Source organism: Charadrius vociferus, unplaced genomic scaffold (assembly GCF_000708025.1).
Source record: "Charadrius vociferus isolate BGI_N301 unplaced genomic scaffold, ASM70802v2 scaffold221, whole genome shotgun sequence".
Taxonomy (NCBI): Eukaryota; Metazoa; Chordata; class Aves; order Charadriiformes; family Charadriidae; genus Charadrius; species Charadrius vociferus.
The window spans coordinates 288880-303514 of NW_009647019.1; the positions used below are offsets into that span (position 1 = coordinate 288880).

At 38.3% G+C, this 14635-nt stretch overlaps 1 protein-coding gene across 1 annotated transcript in view; it reads left to right on the forward strand.

The window, feature by feature from the left end:
• The window catches only part of PCDH9 (protocadherin 9), a 697290-nt gene that overhangs the window by 56023 nt on the left and 626632 nt on the right, over positions 1 to 14635 (forward strand). The window contains exon 4 of the mRNA XM_009895475.1: positions 135 to 152. Within this exon, the coding sequence (XP_009893777.1) occupies positions 135 to 152 (18 nt within the window). The remainder of the gene's footprint in view (positions 1 to 134; positions 153 to 14635) is intronic.

Below are 14635 nucleotides of genomic sequence, written 5' to 3' on the forward strand. Positions count from 1 at the left end.
TTTAAATTCCCAACCCCCCTGCCATAGGCAGGGACACCTCCCACTAGACCAGGTTGCCCAAGGCCACATCCAGCCCGGCCTTGAACACTTCCAGGGATGGGGCCTCCACAACTTCTCTGGGCAACCTGTTCCAGTGCCTTACCACCCTCAAAGTGAAAAATTTCTTCCTAATGTTTGGTCTAAACCTGCCCTCTTCCAGTTTATAGCCATTCCCCCTCATCCTATCACTACATGCCCTAGTAAAAAGTCCCCAGTTCTCCTGTAGGTCCCCTTTAGGTACTGGAAGGCCACAATAAGATCTCCCTGGAGCCTTCTCTTCTCCAGGCTGAACAGCCCCCACTCTTTCAGACCAAGACAATTATCTTTTGCATGCATGTTTTGTATGACTGCTAGTGTGTCAAGATTGCAGTTGTTGAGGCAAGGAGGGATGGTGTTTCAAAAATGAAGATGTGAGATGGGGAGAAACTGCATGATAATTTTTCCTGTCTGGTTCAGAAAATATGATGTACAGATATTGTCCTGGAACTATCCTAATTCATGGAGTTGCCTATATTAATAATAGTGGTCACTGATTCACTATGCAGTCAATGGACAGAGGCACCTCCAAAGCATCATACGTCATAAACCAGGAAGGCAAAGTAAATGAGATTAATCATTTTCCAGGGATTCATGGGGTTTTGTTTTTGGGGTTTTTTTGCTATACAAGGAAGTTTAGTGGCTACCCCAACTTATAACATCTTGTCATAACATTATGTAAGATGAATCTTACCCATAGTTGGATGATTCATGTAGATTTTTACTGCGGTACTGTCAAAAGTCTCCACACTATGTTAAAATCTTGTGCAGGTGCTGTAAAATACAGCCCTTTATACAAAGAGTCATGTCTTTTTGAGTGCACGCATCATGCATCTTACTTGGAGACTACTGAAGTAGGACTCGTGGACCAGAGGCAGAAGCTTTATGAGGTGAACCACAAAGAGCTTTTGAAATGTTTCTAAGTGGGTTGAATTGTGTCCAAAAATGTTCATAGACCTTGTTTCTTCTCCATTTAATGGTATAAATTTCAGGAACTGTTTTTTTGTTTGGGAATGTAGGTAATGTGAACTGCTGCAAAACAAATTGCATTAAATATATTTGTATACCATATTAGATGATATAAAGAATTAAAATTACATATTTACCATGAAAAAATTATAGTGAAAAAGGAAATTATTTTTAAAACTAATTTAACTGTTGTTTGTTGGGTTTTGTTTGTTGTTTTTTTTTAATGAGTATTGCCAGTTTAGAACTGGTGTACACAGACTTAATATCTACAGTTGTCTTTTTTTACAATGTGCTCTAAAGAGTCTGAGTGATGATGAGTGAGTACTAGAAGAAGATCTTAATGCTTGTGAAAAAAACATATTTCAAAGTATATACAAGGAAAAAACCATATTTTTACACAGATTTTCAGATTTTATTCTTTCTTACCTCAAGACAAAAAGATTTGCTCAGGGGAATTAAAATTTTCATATTTAATTGTTCTATTGTTTTTAAAATTAACCTCAGGACAAAGCCATTTCCTGTGCAGTACTGGACTTCTGGATTCACTTACTACTGTGTAAGAAAGAGGCTCTGTCACCTACATATGTATCTCAAGAAAGGACTCTTCAGAGGCTGAGCTACTACATGGTGGTGAGGAATGGATGTGCTATCTTGGTGGCATTAGAAATGTGGTTAGAAGCCATTGTTGCCCTTCTCACTGTATTATCTCAGCACAACACTTTGAATTTAGCTATTGCCACTATCTTCTATGAAATAGGAAGATTTCCTTTCCTCTGAGCTGGCAAACATGCTGGATTAAGTGATTTGGGCAAGATGACATAAGAAATTTGTAGCTATGGTAGAAAATGAACATATGCCTCCTTAAGCCTATTCAGTTACTTATCAAATAAGATCATTAGAGAAATCAACACCACCCCCTCCCATTTTATTTGTTTTTCATTAGGATAGGTGTCTCAGTAGTGTGCATAGAGAAAAGCTTTGGACTCTGCTGAAGTTGGGGTTATATGTGACATAATTCCTAGGACCTAGTAGTGAAACTATAATTTTATGAGATTGGTTAATTTAGAAGAAATGTTTCTGTTGGTGTGATATCCATGCAAAGGAAGTCTTGCCTAACTACCAAAGAACTAGAAAGTGGAGCATGAAGTACAGGGAAACCCCTATAGATAATCTAGGAGGGAGCAGACATCTTCATCTTTTTGTCTTGTTTGGGGGTTTTGGGTTGGTTTTGGTTGTTTTTTTTGGTTTTTTTTTTTTTATTCTGTTTAAAGTTCTCATATAGTTTTGTATGTCAGTTTTAAAAAACATGATTTCAAATCCTGGTTGACTTCTCTGTTCCTCACAAAGCTTCCTGCCCAACACATTCCCCTCTCAACATACTCTCAGTCTGGCACCCAGGTCAAGGTCTCCTTCCTGTGGTAGGGTGCATTGCAAATGATCCGTTCCTTCATTTGTCCATGTACGTAACGTGTTTTTTTTCCTGCAAATGCTTTTTTATTTTTTGTTTTTTAAGAAAATTCTTGCTGGTGTGGCTGTGTCAAGGGTGGGAATGAGAAGTAGATTTGACTCTGGGTGTCCATCGGCAGTAGGTAACTTGAAGTTTGGCTTCTGTTCATCAGCAGCACTGGCCATCCATTAGTATTCAGGAAATATATTGGATGTGAACCTCTTATGCTTTAGTTACAACTGTACTAATGAAAATTGCTGTGAAAGTTTCACAGGAAAAACTATTACTGGTAAATTTGAGATAGGGAAGCTTTCAATGCAGTGCTTCTAATAAATTCAATAATATAAGAAATTAAAAGAAATTTGGTCTTTTCTGTGAAGATAGTGTAGTGCAAATAGGATTGTTACAGTGAGCTATTGCAGCCATTGTCAAAAGCCCTTTAAAATGAGATTATATCATTTCATTGTTGTACAATTTTCAGTTGACAAATTGTGACTTTGTTTTATGAGGCCTATTTAATATACAAATTCCACTGGAACTTGAAGGAGTGAAGTAATAGTTGTGATGATTTAAGATTAGAAGTGTTTGGATAAACACAGATGATAGTTGTAATAGATCTGAATTGTCACCTGAGATTATATAACCTGATTTATCATTTCACTGAAGAATTGCAGAGAACAGTTTACAATATATTTTCATATGTGGTCTTGTCGTTGTTTCCCTTAGTAAATTATGCTCCTCCACATAACAAAAACAAGAGTTTTATTTTGTCCTGCGGACATGTAAGATTTATGGAGAACAGTTATTTTCTAGGTAGAAGAACCGATATTATTTGCTCATTCCCTTTGATAGAGGGAGAGACAGTTTTGATCTTCATGCACTTATTTATATTTAATGCATTTTGTTTCTCCTTCGTGTTCTGGAGTTGCTAGAGTAACTGCATTTGTGAAAAATTGTAGTTAATTTAATTTCCATTTGCCAAAGTTAATAAAACTACTTTAAGAAAATTGCTTCTTTGTCAACCTATCCTAATGATTATGGTGACTAGACAGCCATGTGTCTTAACTTCTGGAATCAGAGGGAGACAAGAAAGGATTCTGGTAGGAATGTCTAGTTTGTGCATAAGTATTTTTGTGTATTTTTGCATAGATTTCCCAGCCAACTTTTCCAAACTTTACTGTTAAAATTTAATGGTTTGTTTGACAAAGATTTTCTGTTTCAGTGGTCATGAGTCAGATAGCTATTTTCTCTGCTCCAAGCAGCAGTTTGTTTGACATAAGAGGTGGTTTTCAGGGAGCGCATTATCACAGAGCACGCTGCAGACAAACGGATGCGCAGTCAGTTTCCATCCTCCTGCCACGCATAGAGCGGCGCAAAGGCGAGGTTGCACCTTATTTTCTTCATTCACTTAGGCCTGTAGCCTTTTCGTCAAGGGCACTGAATGAAGTACATCCAATTTTTATTTTCTGATGCAGTGCCCCGCTGACTGAAATCTAGGTCAAAGCCTTGCGACCTTACTCCACGTGCATTCTTTCTGCTCCTTGGCAGCAGCGCTGTTTGATGGCCGTACCACGAGCTGGTAGATCAGCCACCGAGGGGCACATGGAGCCGAACGGTTTTGGCTGCATGTGAAACTGTTGTCATAAACCTTTCTTATGCAAGAGCTCGAGAGTTAATGCGCAGCCTGTTTAGAAACATCATATTCCTCCAGGAGTGCTTAGGTATTTCAGTAGCGATCCAGTGGTGGGTGTCTTCTAGAAGAGGAAAATAGCTTTCTGGTGTCACAGCAAAGGTCTTGCTTCTGACAGTGGACAGCAGCAAGTGTCGAAGGAATGGTGTGACAGTGGGGAGATCACGGAGGTGACCTTCTGAGGTGGGGGGTTATTTATTTCTTGCTGCTCTGTTCAGAGCAGTTAGCAGCTAGCACAGGTAGGACCTCCTTCGGTTGATAGCAGGGGCAGAGGGAGTTAACATGAAGTAATGGGAAGTAGAACATGAATCAAGCTGGAGAAATATAGCTTGAGTATCAGAGAAACTACTTAGTGGTAAGCTGTGTTACAGAATCAGGCAGCTTCCCAAGGAGCGATGACGGATTTGTATTGCTTGTGGCGTTTAAATGTGAGCTGCACACAGCACATGAAATACGTTAAGAGGTATCTCACCATCTCTAGCAGAATGACAGATTAGATGAACATCTCTAAATACAAATATGTCGCTACCCAGGAAAAGATCTAAATTATTTCCAGAATAGCTTAAATAAAGACAACAGAAACAAAATACATTAAATTTTCTTTGAGATTGTAAAAAAAAATTTCAACCTTTTTCTTCCTCTGCATCTTGCAGAAATTACCTTCCTTTTGTGAACCATAGTTTTGCATGCATATCTTAACTTTTATAACACTTGTTCAGTGTATGAAGCTCATGTAACAATCTGTATTCAGTCACATGCTGCAAGACATATACTTAAAACATATGCATTTTTAGAGCACTGTGTGACTGAAAATATCTTGCATCGTTATATTTTACAAAACTAAATTAGTATGTACTGTATTCTAGCTAATGCCAAACAGTATCTTACACCAACTCTAGCTCCATGGGAGTAGCATACTGTTCAATATAAATAAGCATTTCCTAACCTGGGCTTTCATTTTAACCAGCTGAATGCATCTGCCATGTGTCTTTTAATGAATACTTTGTCCAGAATGTCATACACCCTCTGGTGAATTAAATTCTCCATAATCTGAAGCATTTACTTTTAAAAATATTTAATATGCAGCTGCCTGCTAACATACATAGCAAATCTCCATCTGAAGTTATCAAGTAGAAATAAGGCACTTAAAAACTTTGAGACTTCAGACAATTTTTCCATTGAAGACTGTTTAAAGCTTTAGGCACTTAGGTAACTTAATTTTTATACAAGGGAAGAAAGAGATTTAGGTATTCAGAAGAAGATGAAGTCAGAGAGTGCTGTGCCAGGTGTTTCAGCTGTAGGAAAGCTTAAAGCATGGAAGGAGCAATGTAGCAGCAAAGCAGACCTGCTGAATAATTCATCACTGTCTTACACACTTCTGCTGCTGTACCATTATTTAGGAAAGAATATTATATTGTTATTGATTACAGCACTTGCTGACACGTTTCATTTGCTGGGAGGTGTGTGTGCATGCTTTGTATTTCCGACACTTACACCATCAGCAGAGAAACTTATGTATGAGCTCGATTAAAATTTAAGAGGCTGAATGTTGTACACACACACACACACACACACACACACACACACAAACACACACTCAGCATTTATCCTTAACCCTCCCAGTTTTGGGAAGGAGAGCTTGCTTCACGTGTCAGAGGAACAGTCTTCCCACAGATAGTGTTTTTGAAGTGATGAAAAACGTTTTGTAAAGGAGTACAAGAGGCTTTGCCTTTACCATAACACCACTGGGAAAGGAACACCTTTGTTATGCCGCCCCGCAGTGGCGTGGGAACGTGCAGGAAAGGGCCCAGAAGCATCCTCTGCCACCAGAGCCGGCCCTGCTGTGCCGTGGTCACGGACAGCCCCACTTACACAAGCCAAACCCCAAGGGTGTCCTTTACTTAGTTTGCCGCAGTTGCTGATACAAATAAACTTTCCCCTGCAGTTGGCTAAAGGCCAGTGGAACTTGATGGCTGCTGCAGCTAGTACATGTTATTTGAACAATGAAATGAAATCCTGTTCCTTACGTGCTTGAAAATAAACACAGATATATGTGCATACATGTCTATATAGAGAGACTTGAAAATCTATATAGAATATAGGTAGAAATATATGCAAATATAGATAACTGCCATTATTTATGCTTTCATATTTATACTGGAGCATTGCAAGATGTTTCATTTTTAGACTTCTGAAACAGTGAAGGATGTTTTCCTCAGTTAAGGAGAGGGGAGGAGAAGAAACAAAGCAGAAATATTTTTCTGATTTTTGTTGTTGTTGTTTAAGGGAAATCTGGGATAGATGAAAAAGGCATCGTGACAAAGTGTAGATTGTCTAGAAACAGTATTGAGAAGATCCCAAGTGGCTGTGGTGAGCTTTCTCTCAAGTGTTGAGCTCGTAGGGGATCCTGTGCCAAATTCTGAACAGCACTGGAGGTTGACAGAGAATAAACTGCTTGTATCCTGGAGGAAACCCTTTCCTTACTTCTCTTTGCATGTCTAAATCCATAAATAGCAAAAAAAAAAAAAAAAAAAAAAAAAAGACTATAAGCAGAACACAAGGGACCCTGAATGCTTTACTAAAAGAATAATCAGGTTTCTTTCCCCATTTTGAAAGTCAACTCGGTGGAAATAAAATTCGTTTTGTACCAGGATTAATCCACAGTAAGATACTGATCTGTTGAAGCAAATGGCTGCCCTCCCAATGATTTCCAGAGTCAGGGCTCACTCCTAATGGCCAATTTTCTCAGGTGGCAAACAGTGATTAGATTCATAAATATTTGTTTCATAAATATTTGCTTCTGCTCAGATTTTGGAAGAGCCAGTTCACATTTAGCAGGTTCAGAAGCTTAGCAGATTACACGATCCCCCAACCCATCAGTCATACGTACACAGCGTATCCCTGTTTGATGTATGCAAACTGATTTTGCATAGCTTGGATGTTTTTAACTCTCTGCTAAATGAGTTCTGCTCAGTTGAATAATCAGTAATAGGACTAGCAAGTGTTACTTGCAGGTTTGTTGTTGGGATTTTTTTTCCTCTCTTTTCTTCTTCGCCAGGAGGAGAATTAGATGGATGGTAAATATTTGGGTTTGTAGATTTTTTATTTTACTCCGTAAAACTAAGATGGCAAGACTGAAGGAAAGCAGTGTGCTTGGAAGAGGTTTTAAATAGATTTCTCATGGTTCGTGTTTGCAGGGACTCTGTATGGGTATTGGATATTGGAACAATATCCAAATAGAAATTTGTGAATATAATTTTACAAAACCATTCTTCAAAATTCTATGGAAAAAATGGATGAATGCTGCAGATTTAGAAATAGATGCTTCAAGGCTTTGGTGCTTTTGCATCAAAAACATCTCTTACTTCCACTATTTAGATATTGTGATTTACCTAGAGGAAATCCATACATAGATTTAGTCAGTGTTTTGATTCTTGGCAGATTTAGTCAGTGTTTAGATTCTTGGTAACTAGGTAAAATGAAAAGCAATAAATCTCTGAAACTTATCAAGAATGTTAAAAGCTACAACTTAATCATTATTTATTGTCTAGAGCTTTTGGTATGTCTGATTAATTTTCAAGATAAGTGATGAAAAAAAGGAATGCAGTGTATCTTTTACAAAATGCTCAGCAAAACTCACAATAATATGGTAGTGATTAGTGCAGAGCAATGCTTACAGCAATCATATAGTGCCAGTGATTATACTTCGGATCCACTGTAAAAACAAGCTGTTCCTGATGTGCTCCTCAAAAGTAGGACAAAATGTTCTCCATTAGTCTGTTGCTACTTAACATCTTTCTCTACGTCACGTCTTAATTTTTCTCTCATGCCATCTGCAGAAAAACATGTCTCTCAACCTTGTAGATCCTGAGATGGCAATATTCAGAGCTGTAAGAGGAATTAGGCCATGTGAGAAGAGAATCTTGTCATGGTGGTATTGTAGAGGCTTTTAAAAATATACAGCTAAAGAACAAAGTTGCCAGCACTGATTTTTATCTTCAGTAAAAGTAATTATATCATCATTCACATATAAAGTCAAATAGAAATTCACATATATAATTAAAAGATAAATCATATTCTGTGATTTTAATCTATTTTTACTGCCAAAGTATATGAAAGTTTACACCTTTAATCTTGGCCTTGGTCATTAAGTTTTAGAGTAATGTGAGAACAGAATTCATTTGCGGCCCAGATGAATGTATCTTATCTTTCTCTAGAAATCAAAATATTTCATAAATAATTACATGTAAAAATGTACTCATTGTAAAATGCATTCTTATATGTGTATATATCTTGTATTCCACAACGAGGGCTCCCACTAGGTGGGGAGCATCACAGACCAATCTGACAATCTGGCGTATGCTCTCTTTTCAGCACATCCTTTGCAGCAGAATGCTGATGAGATGAGCCTGGACCCAGGTGTCCTGCTGGACTGACACTGCGGTGTTGAGCGTCCCACCAGCCTTGGATGTCTCCAGGGCCTGCCTTGTACATTTTCAGCTGCTTTTATAGCAGGAGAAGAAAGAAAAAAAGTTTCTGCTGCGGGGCAGGACTGGGACTTCTCAGGACTGGCTGGTGATGAATGTGGAGAGGGAGAAATGTGGGAAGGACTTGAGTAATATGCCTAAATTCATTGGGCTTCTCAGAAGGAGGAGCACTTGTGACCCAGTGACACAGTGAACGGTGGCATTTTTCTATACCATACGTTGCTTCCTGACACGATAATGCTTTCTGTGCCCTAAAAACTAATTCAGCTGCACTGAACAACTTGGCTCGAGAAGCTCAAGGTATCATTCTAACCTATGAGAAACAGGGCTGGTTTGGAAAAGATTAAAGGCTTTAGTGGGTCTCAAAACTGTGCTCTGTAATACACTGACAAACTTGAAGCTGCACAGTGAATTATAACTGTCATGATTGTAAGGAAGCACCTATGGACAAAGACACAAGGCAGCTAGAAAATTTCTAATGTCTTTGCTGAGTTGAGAGAGGGCAAAAAATAATGGGAGATGCAACTAAGGATCTTATGACAGGCTGAGACATGGTATGATGTGAAGTTTTGTTGAAGTCAGTGAACACTGATGGAGCTGAGCATTAAAGGAATGTCTCACTCACCACGCATCCATGTGTCACGTGGCAAATCCCTGAGACTTTTAGTATGTATGGTGTTCTCCTCCTTTGGCTCTTTTTCGTATTTCAAACATGCTCCCTTTCTCTCTCCCATGTGCCTTCAGTTTTCTTTTTACAGTGAGTTTCTTCTTTTGCTTAACAGTGAATATTTGATTAGCAGCTACTCAAGTACTATCCAACTTCCACTCCAGGTAGCAACCGTCTTTTTTGGGGTTTTTTTTTCGCATCTTTCACACTGGCTTTTTATCCCGGGAGTTTTTATCAATGCTGCATTTTTGCAACTCTCACTGGCATCACCATTTTCTTTTTTCCTATTCCATTTTACTTTCCATTCTATATTTCATTCAGTACTGAGAAGAAAGATTGGCAGGTATTTTATGCCAAAAATTAAAGGGTTGGAAACAAAGGGTTTTACAGAAGCGGATAGAATTATTTATTGTTGAAAAAATCTCAGTGATCTTTTAAAATTAATTGAAATACCTTCAGTAGTGGAAGCCCAAATATCACAAGGTTGTGAAAGAGCTTAGCCTAAAGCAGACTGATGCCAATAGAAGGATCACAAGTGACTTATAGTCAATTGGTATTAGAGCTGATTGGAATCTGTGACACTTCTGTGAAAAATATGTCCCTCTCTCTGGGATTAACTAGCCTTAATTTATATTTACAGTGTGAATATACTTGCTGTTGCCATAGGATATGATTGCCTTTCATATTCTGCAATGTACTGTGTCATGTACTGTACTATATTATGTAGCAAAGTTTTAAAGATTTTTCTGTTTTCCATTTTACAGTTAAGAACTGAGGCACACACTGCTTCTGCGGCTTGCTCAGGGTAACATGTGGAAGTCTGTTTCAGAGCAAGGACTTGAATTTCAATCTTGTGAGTCAGTGCTTTAGCACTCAGACAGTTGCTACTCTCTGACACCTCTCTAGTAATCAAAGACCAAAAAGTGAAGAAGGGTAAAATGCCTATGGTATATCAATCTTTATGCTGAACAAGAAACAGAGGGAAAGAATTAACCTAAAAAAAACCCCAAACCTTTCTATTCTGTTCTTATTCTATTGAAACTGGGCCACTTCTGCACCCAGGGATTCAAGATTCATGGATTTAGGACAGCAAACACGAAGGTGCTTGGTTGTACATCCTAGTGGCTGAACAACTCCCTGGGGATACAGGAGTCTTAGAGATCTGCTCATTGCACTGTTCAGGCATTTTATATTAGAAAATTGTTAGGTAAAGAAAAAGAAAGGAAAAATAACGGAAATTATTCCCCCCGTGAAATATGCTCAAGTTAAATTTTAGGGGTAAATGTAAGGTTTATTCTGCATTATTCCTGTGGAAAGTAGATATCTAAGACTGCTTAAATGAGAGGTTGCAGTCATGCTCAGAACAAATACCTAGAACATGGTGTGGTATGCACTCAAAGTACAGATAAGCCTGATGAATTTAGGCATTTTTTTTATCCTTCATGCCAATATTTTATTTTACATTTGTTTCAAAGAATGTTATTCATGCTTGCTGTGCATAAAAGAGGTACAATTATGTGTATCTGAGCAACAGCTCTCTGCAGTTTACCGTGGCGCTGTGCCTCTGAACATGACGGATAATGGGTGCAGAGAGAAAATATGGTCAGCAATAATATTGTCTGTTTAATTTATTTCACATCAATAAAAATACACATGGACATGTGTCTTCATGGACATGATTCCCACATAAGAACTGTAGAGCTATAGAGGAAAAGTGTTACAGCTTTAAATTTCACTGTCTTATTGTAGACATGAAAAGTGGGAGGCCAAACAAATGTGTACACTGGTCTTCTTTAAGGACTTGGTGCTGTTACAGAAAACAGAGTTTCAAGCTATAAGAAGGTATGTTTAGGAAGTTTTTTTGTGAGACACAGGTCTTTTGAGAGCAACAATCTGGAAAGGTATGTGTCAGGAAGCTGAGACGCAATCATATATGAACTTTACTGAGAAAACAGTACTTTGTTGATTTTCTGATTAAAATTACGTGCTAATGGGTTGGGGGGATTTTTTTTTTTCTCCTTTCCCCTGTGAATTGTGGCAACATTGGAATAAATTTTATTCTAGAAGAAAATTGAATTGGTTGATTGCCCCTTCCCTTCCCTTCCCTTCCCTTCCCTTCCCTTCCCTTCCCTTCCCTTCCCTTCCCTTCCCTTCCCTTCCCTTCTCCCCTCTCCTCCCCTCCCCTCCCCTCCCCCCACTATCTTCTATGTCCCTTTATATATGTAAGGTGCTTTTTTTCTATTTTGCTGTGGTTACTCCTTTAGCAAATTTCAGCAAGTATTCTTTCGCCAGTATTCCTGACAAGTTTTATTGCTACACTTCAACCTCTTCTTCCACTTAGGGGTAGAATAATGTCAGTTATCTTGCTCTCAAAAATAAATAAGGTAAATGCCATTTATTTCCTCATTCTTCCTTTGGCAATATGCAGTTCTCTGTTTTCACTGTGAAAAATGCTACTTTTTGGAGAATGGCCCTGTTTTGGAAAAATTCATGAAGAATATAGCATCATGGATTTTATAGATTTGGAAAAAGGACAGCATCATCTAGACTGACGGAGTGAGGATGTATGCAAAGACTTGAGTGTATGTGCCTATATTTACATGACTCTGTAATTTTAAACAGCCACACAGAATGCAAAAAATTGATCAATATCTGTTTTAAGACTAGTAAATAGAATCATAGAATAATTTAGATTGGAAAAAACCTTTAAGATCATCGAGATCAACCATAAACACAACACTGCCAAGTCCCTAAGTGCCACATCTACACATCTTTTAAATACCCCCAGGGATGATGGCTGAACTACTTCCCTGGGTAGCCTGTTTCAATGCTTGATGGCCCTTTCAGTGAAGAAATTTTTCCTAATATCCAATTGAAACCTTCCCTGGCACACCTTGAGGCCATATCCTCTTGTTCTGTCACTTGTTACTTGGGAGAAGAGACTGACACCCACCTTGCTACAACCTCCTTTCAGGTAGTTGTAGAGAGCAATAAAATAAAAATAAATAAAATAAAAATAAGTAAAAGAGCTATAGCCTGTTCTTTAGCTCTGAGGACTAGCAATATGTCACAGATCACATGCATGCAGCTAGACTGTCTTTCCCAAAATCAAGATGACCAGTGTCCCGCAGTTTGGGAACTGTCCCCATTCCAAGGGTAACCTCTGAACTATGCCATGGTGTTGTCTACGACAGCAAGAATTGCCTTAAAAACTGACAAGGACTGTGCCACTAAACATACTGAATGTGCCCTACTCCTCTTTGGTTTATGAAGCTGGATGAATCTTTCTTTTTGTATGGTTCAACAACAGTGTGAGAAGGCACACTGCATACTGAGAAATGAGATACATATATTATTATAGTTTTCTGCCCGCTACACTGAATCTCAGCAGTATCCTACTCCCATAGTGGTCGATATTTTGGACTTATAAGACCAGGGGATGATGAACCCCCATGATTAATCACGGATATCCGGAACTCAAAGTCGGTGGATTCTAATGCAACTGGGGACCAGGCCCAAAAGGGACACTTGGTTACGGGGTAAAACAAGCATGACTGACTCTAGGACACCACGTGTGTTTGAAAATTTGTTATGAGAAAAAAAAGTCATACCTGAAGAATTAAAGCTAATATGTTTAATATGCACTGTCTGATCATTCTGCATGTATTGACAGGTCTAATTACAATAGTCACTATTAAAAAACTGAGCTTTTTTTCTTTAGCCACGTATGTGCATGCAAACTGGGTGCATGGGTGGGAGGCTTAAGTGAGTGAAAAGTAGTGAACAGCAATGAAATAACTTTCTTCTGTATATACATTTTTAGTTTTGAAAGCGAAAAGTATTATTGAGTTTCAGACATTGAGATATTTTCTCTAATCTAATTGTATTATTTTGTGGAGTGCTCTCTTTTTTTCAGAGGTATCCCCTATTTCTCAGTTTTCCTGTCTTATGTTAGAAAAGACACCAGTATTAGCAACATAACTCGCTGAATATTCCTATGTACTCATGGCTGCTTCTACAATATTAGTGTCTATTAAAATCCGTGTTAAAAAACGTTATCTTTTCTGCATAAGAGCACATGTATGTTGATATAGAAACACACCATCTTCCTCCTTCCTTCCCTTCTTCCTGCATTTCTTCCTTTCTTTCTTCAGACATAACTGCTTGCAGATTGCTCTGCTGTTTTGCCAATCAGCAGGGACATCAATCATTTTGAAGCTGAAGATATTTTCAGCGAAGTGCTGAGGTCTTTTCATATTGAAAGAAGCCTGATTTAATCAGAGATTTGAAAACTTCTTTTACCTGTCCATGGAGCCTATGAATTTGACTGACCTTATGTTGTCGCTGTAAAATAAAAGCAAAAATACGTATATTTGTGAAAAAGACATTCCTTCAGTTTTGCTTTTTTACTGATAAAGCAGCTTGAATGGCACAGCATGGCTTCAGATACTGAGGATACATAGCTGTAAGTATGTTGTTAATTTTATCATCGCAGAGAGGACCAGGCCTGGAATTCATTATTCCATTTTGGTACTGGAGGAGAGAATTTGGCGAGGGTTGGCCTCTGCATCTGCTTGGACCCCCCTGAAAACACTCAGGACTTCACCTTTGAAGCTAGCTGAGGGATGATATTCTCAGCCCAAAGGAAGCAGGTTCTTTTTATTCCATTTGTGTATTTGTTGTGCTCACTTTTCTTCTGAATGTGGCAGAGTCAAATGAGGCAGGCTCAGGAGCTTTGTAAGCTCTGTGACATGGTGTGGCTTTTAAGTTTATCTGGGATCATATTTACATAGGCATGCTTGACTTTATCCAGCAAACATGTTACATTCATATCCTGGCTGAAAAGACAGAGGGTCCAACTGCTTCTGTAGATGTGATGTGATATTCTGGCTGTACCGTAAGTCACCTAACTCAATCATAATGTGTAATTCCTAGAAATACCTCTGTTATTGACCTTTACATGCCTTTCTTCTTTTCTGACTGAACTCTTGCTGAAGTGAGATACTTTTTCCTAACTAGCATAAATTCCCTCAGAAAAATACTTACGGAACCTTTAAAATGAAGTCAAAACAGGAACCTGTGCAACTAAGTAGTGTTTTCCCCGCTGCTATTGCACATTATTGCCTTCTTTTTCTGTCCCTGTTGTGTTTCCAGACTAGAACTTCCTGGTGTGAAAAAGCTGTTTTTGTTGTTGCTGTTGCTGTCTGGAAAAAAAAAAAAAAAAAAAGGTGTTTTATGTGTTTAGTTGCCCACGGGTTTTCATACTCTGAGTTCTCCCTAGTCTTTTTGTAGAGAAAAAA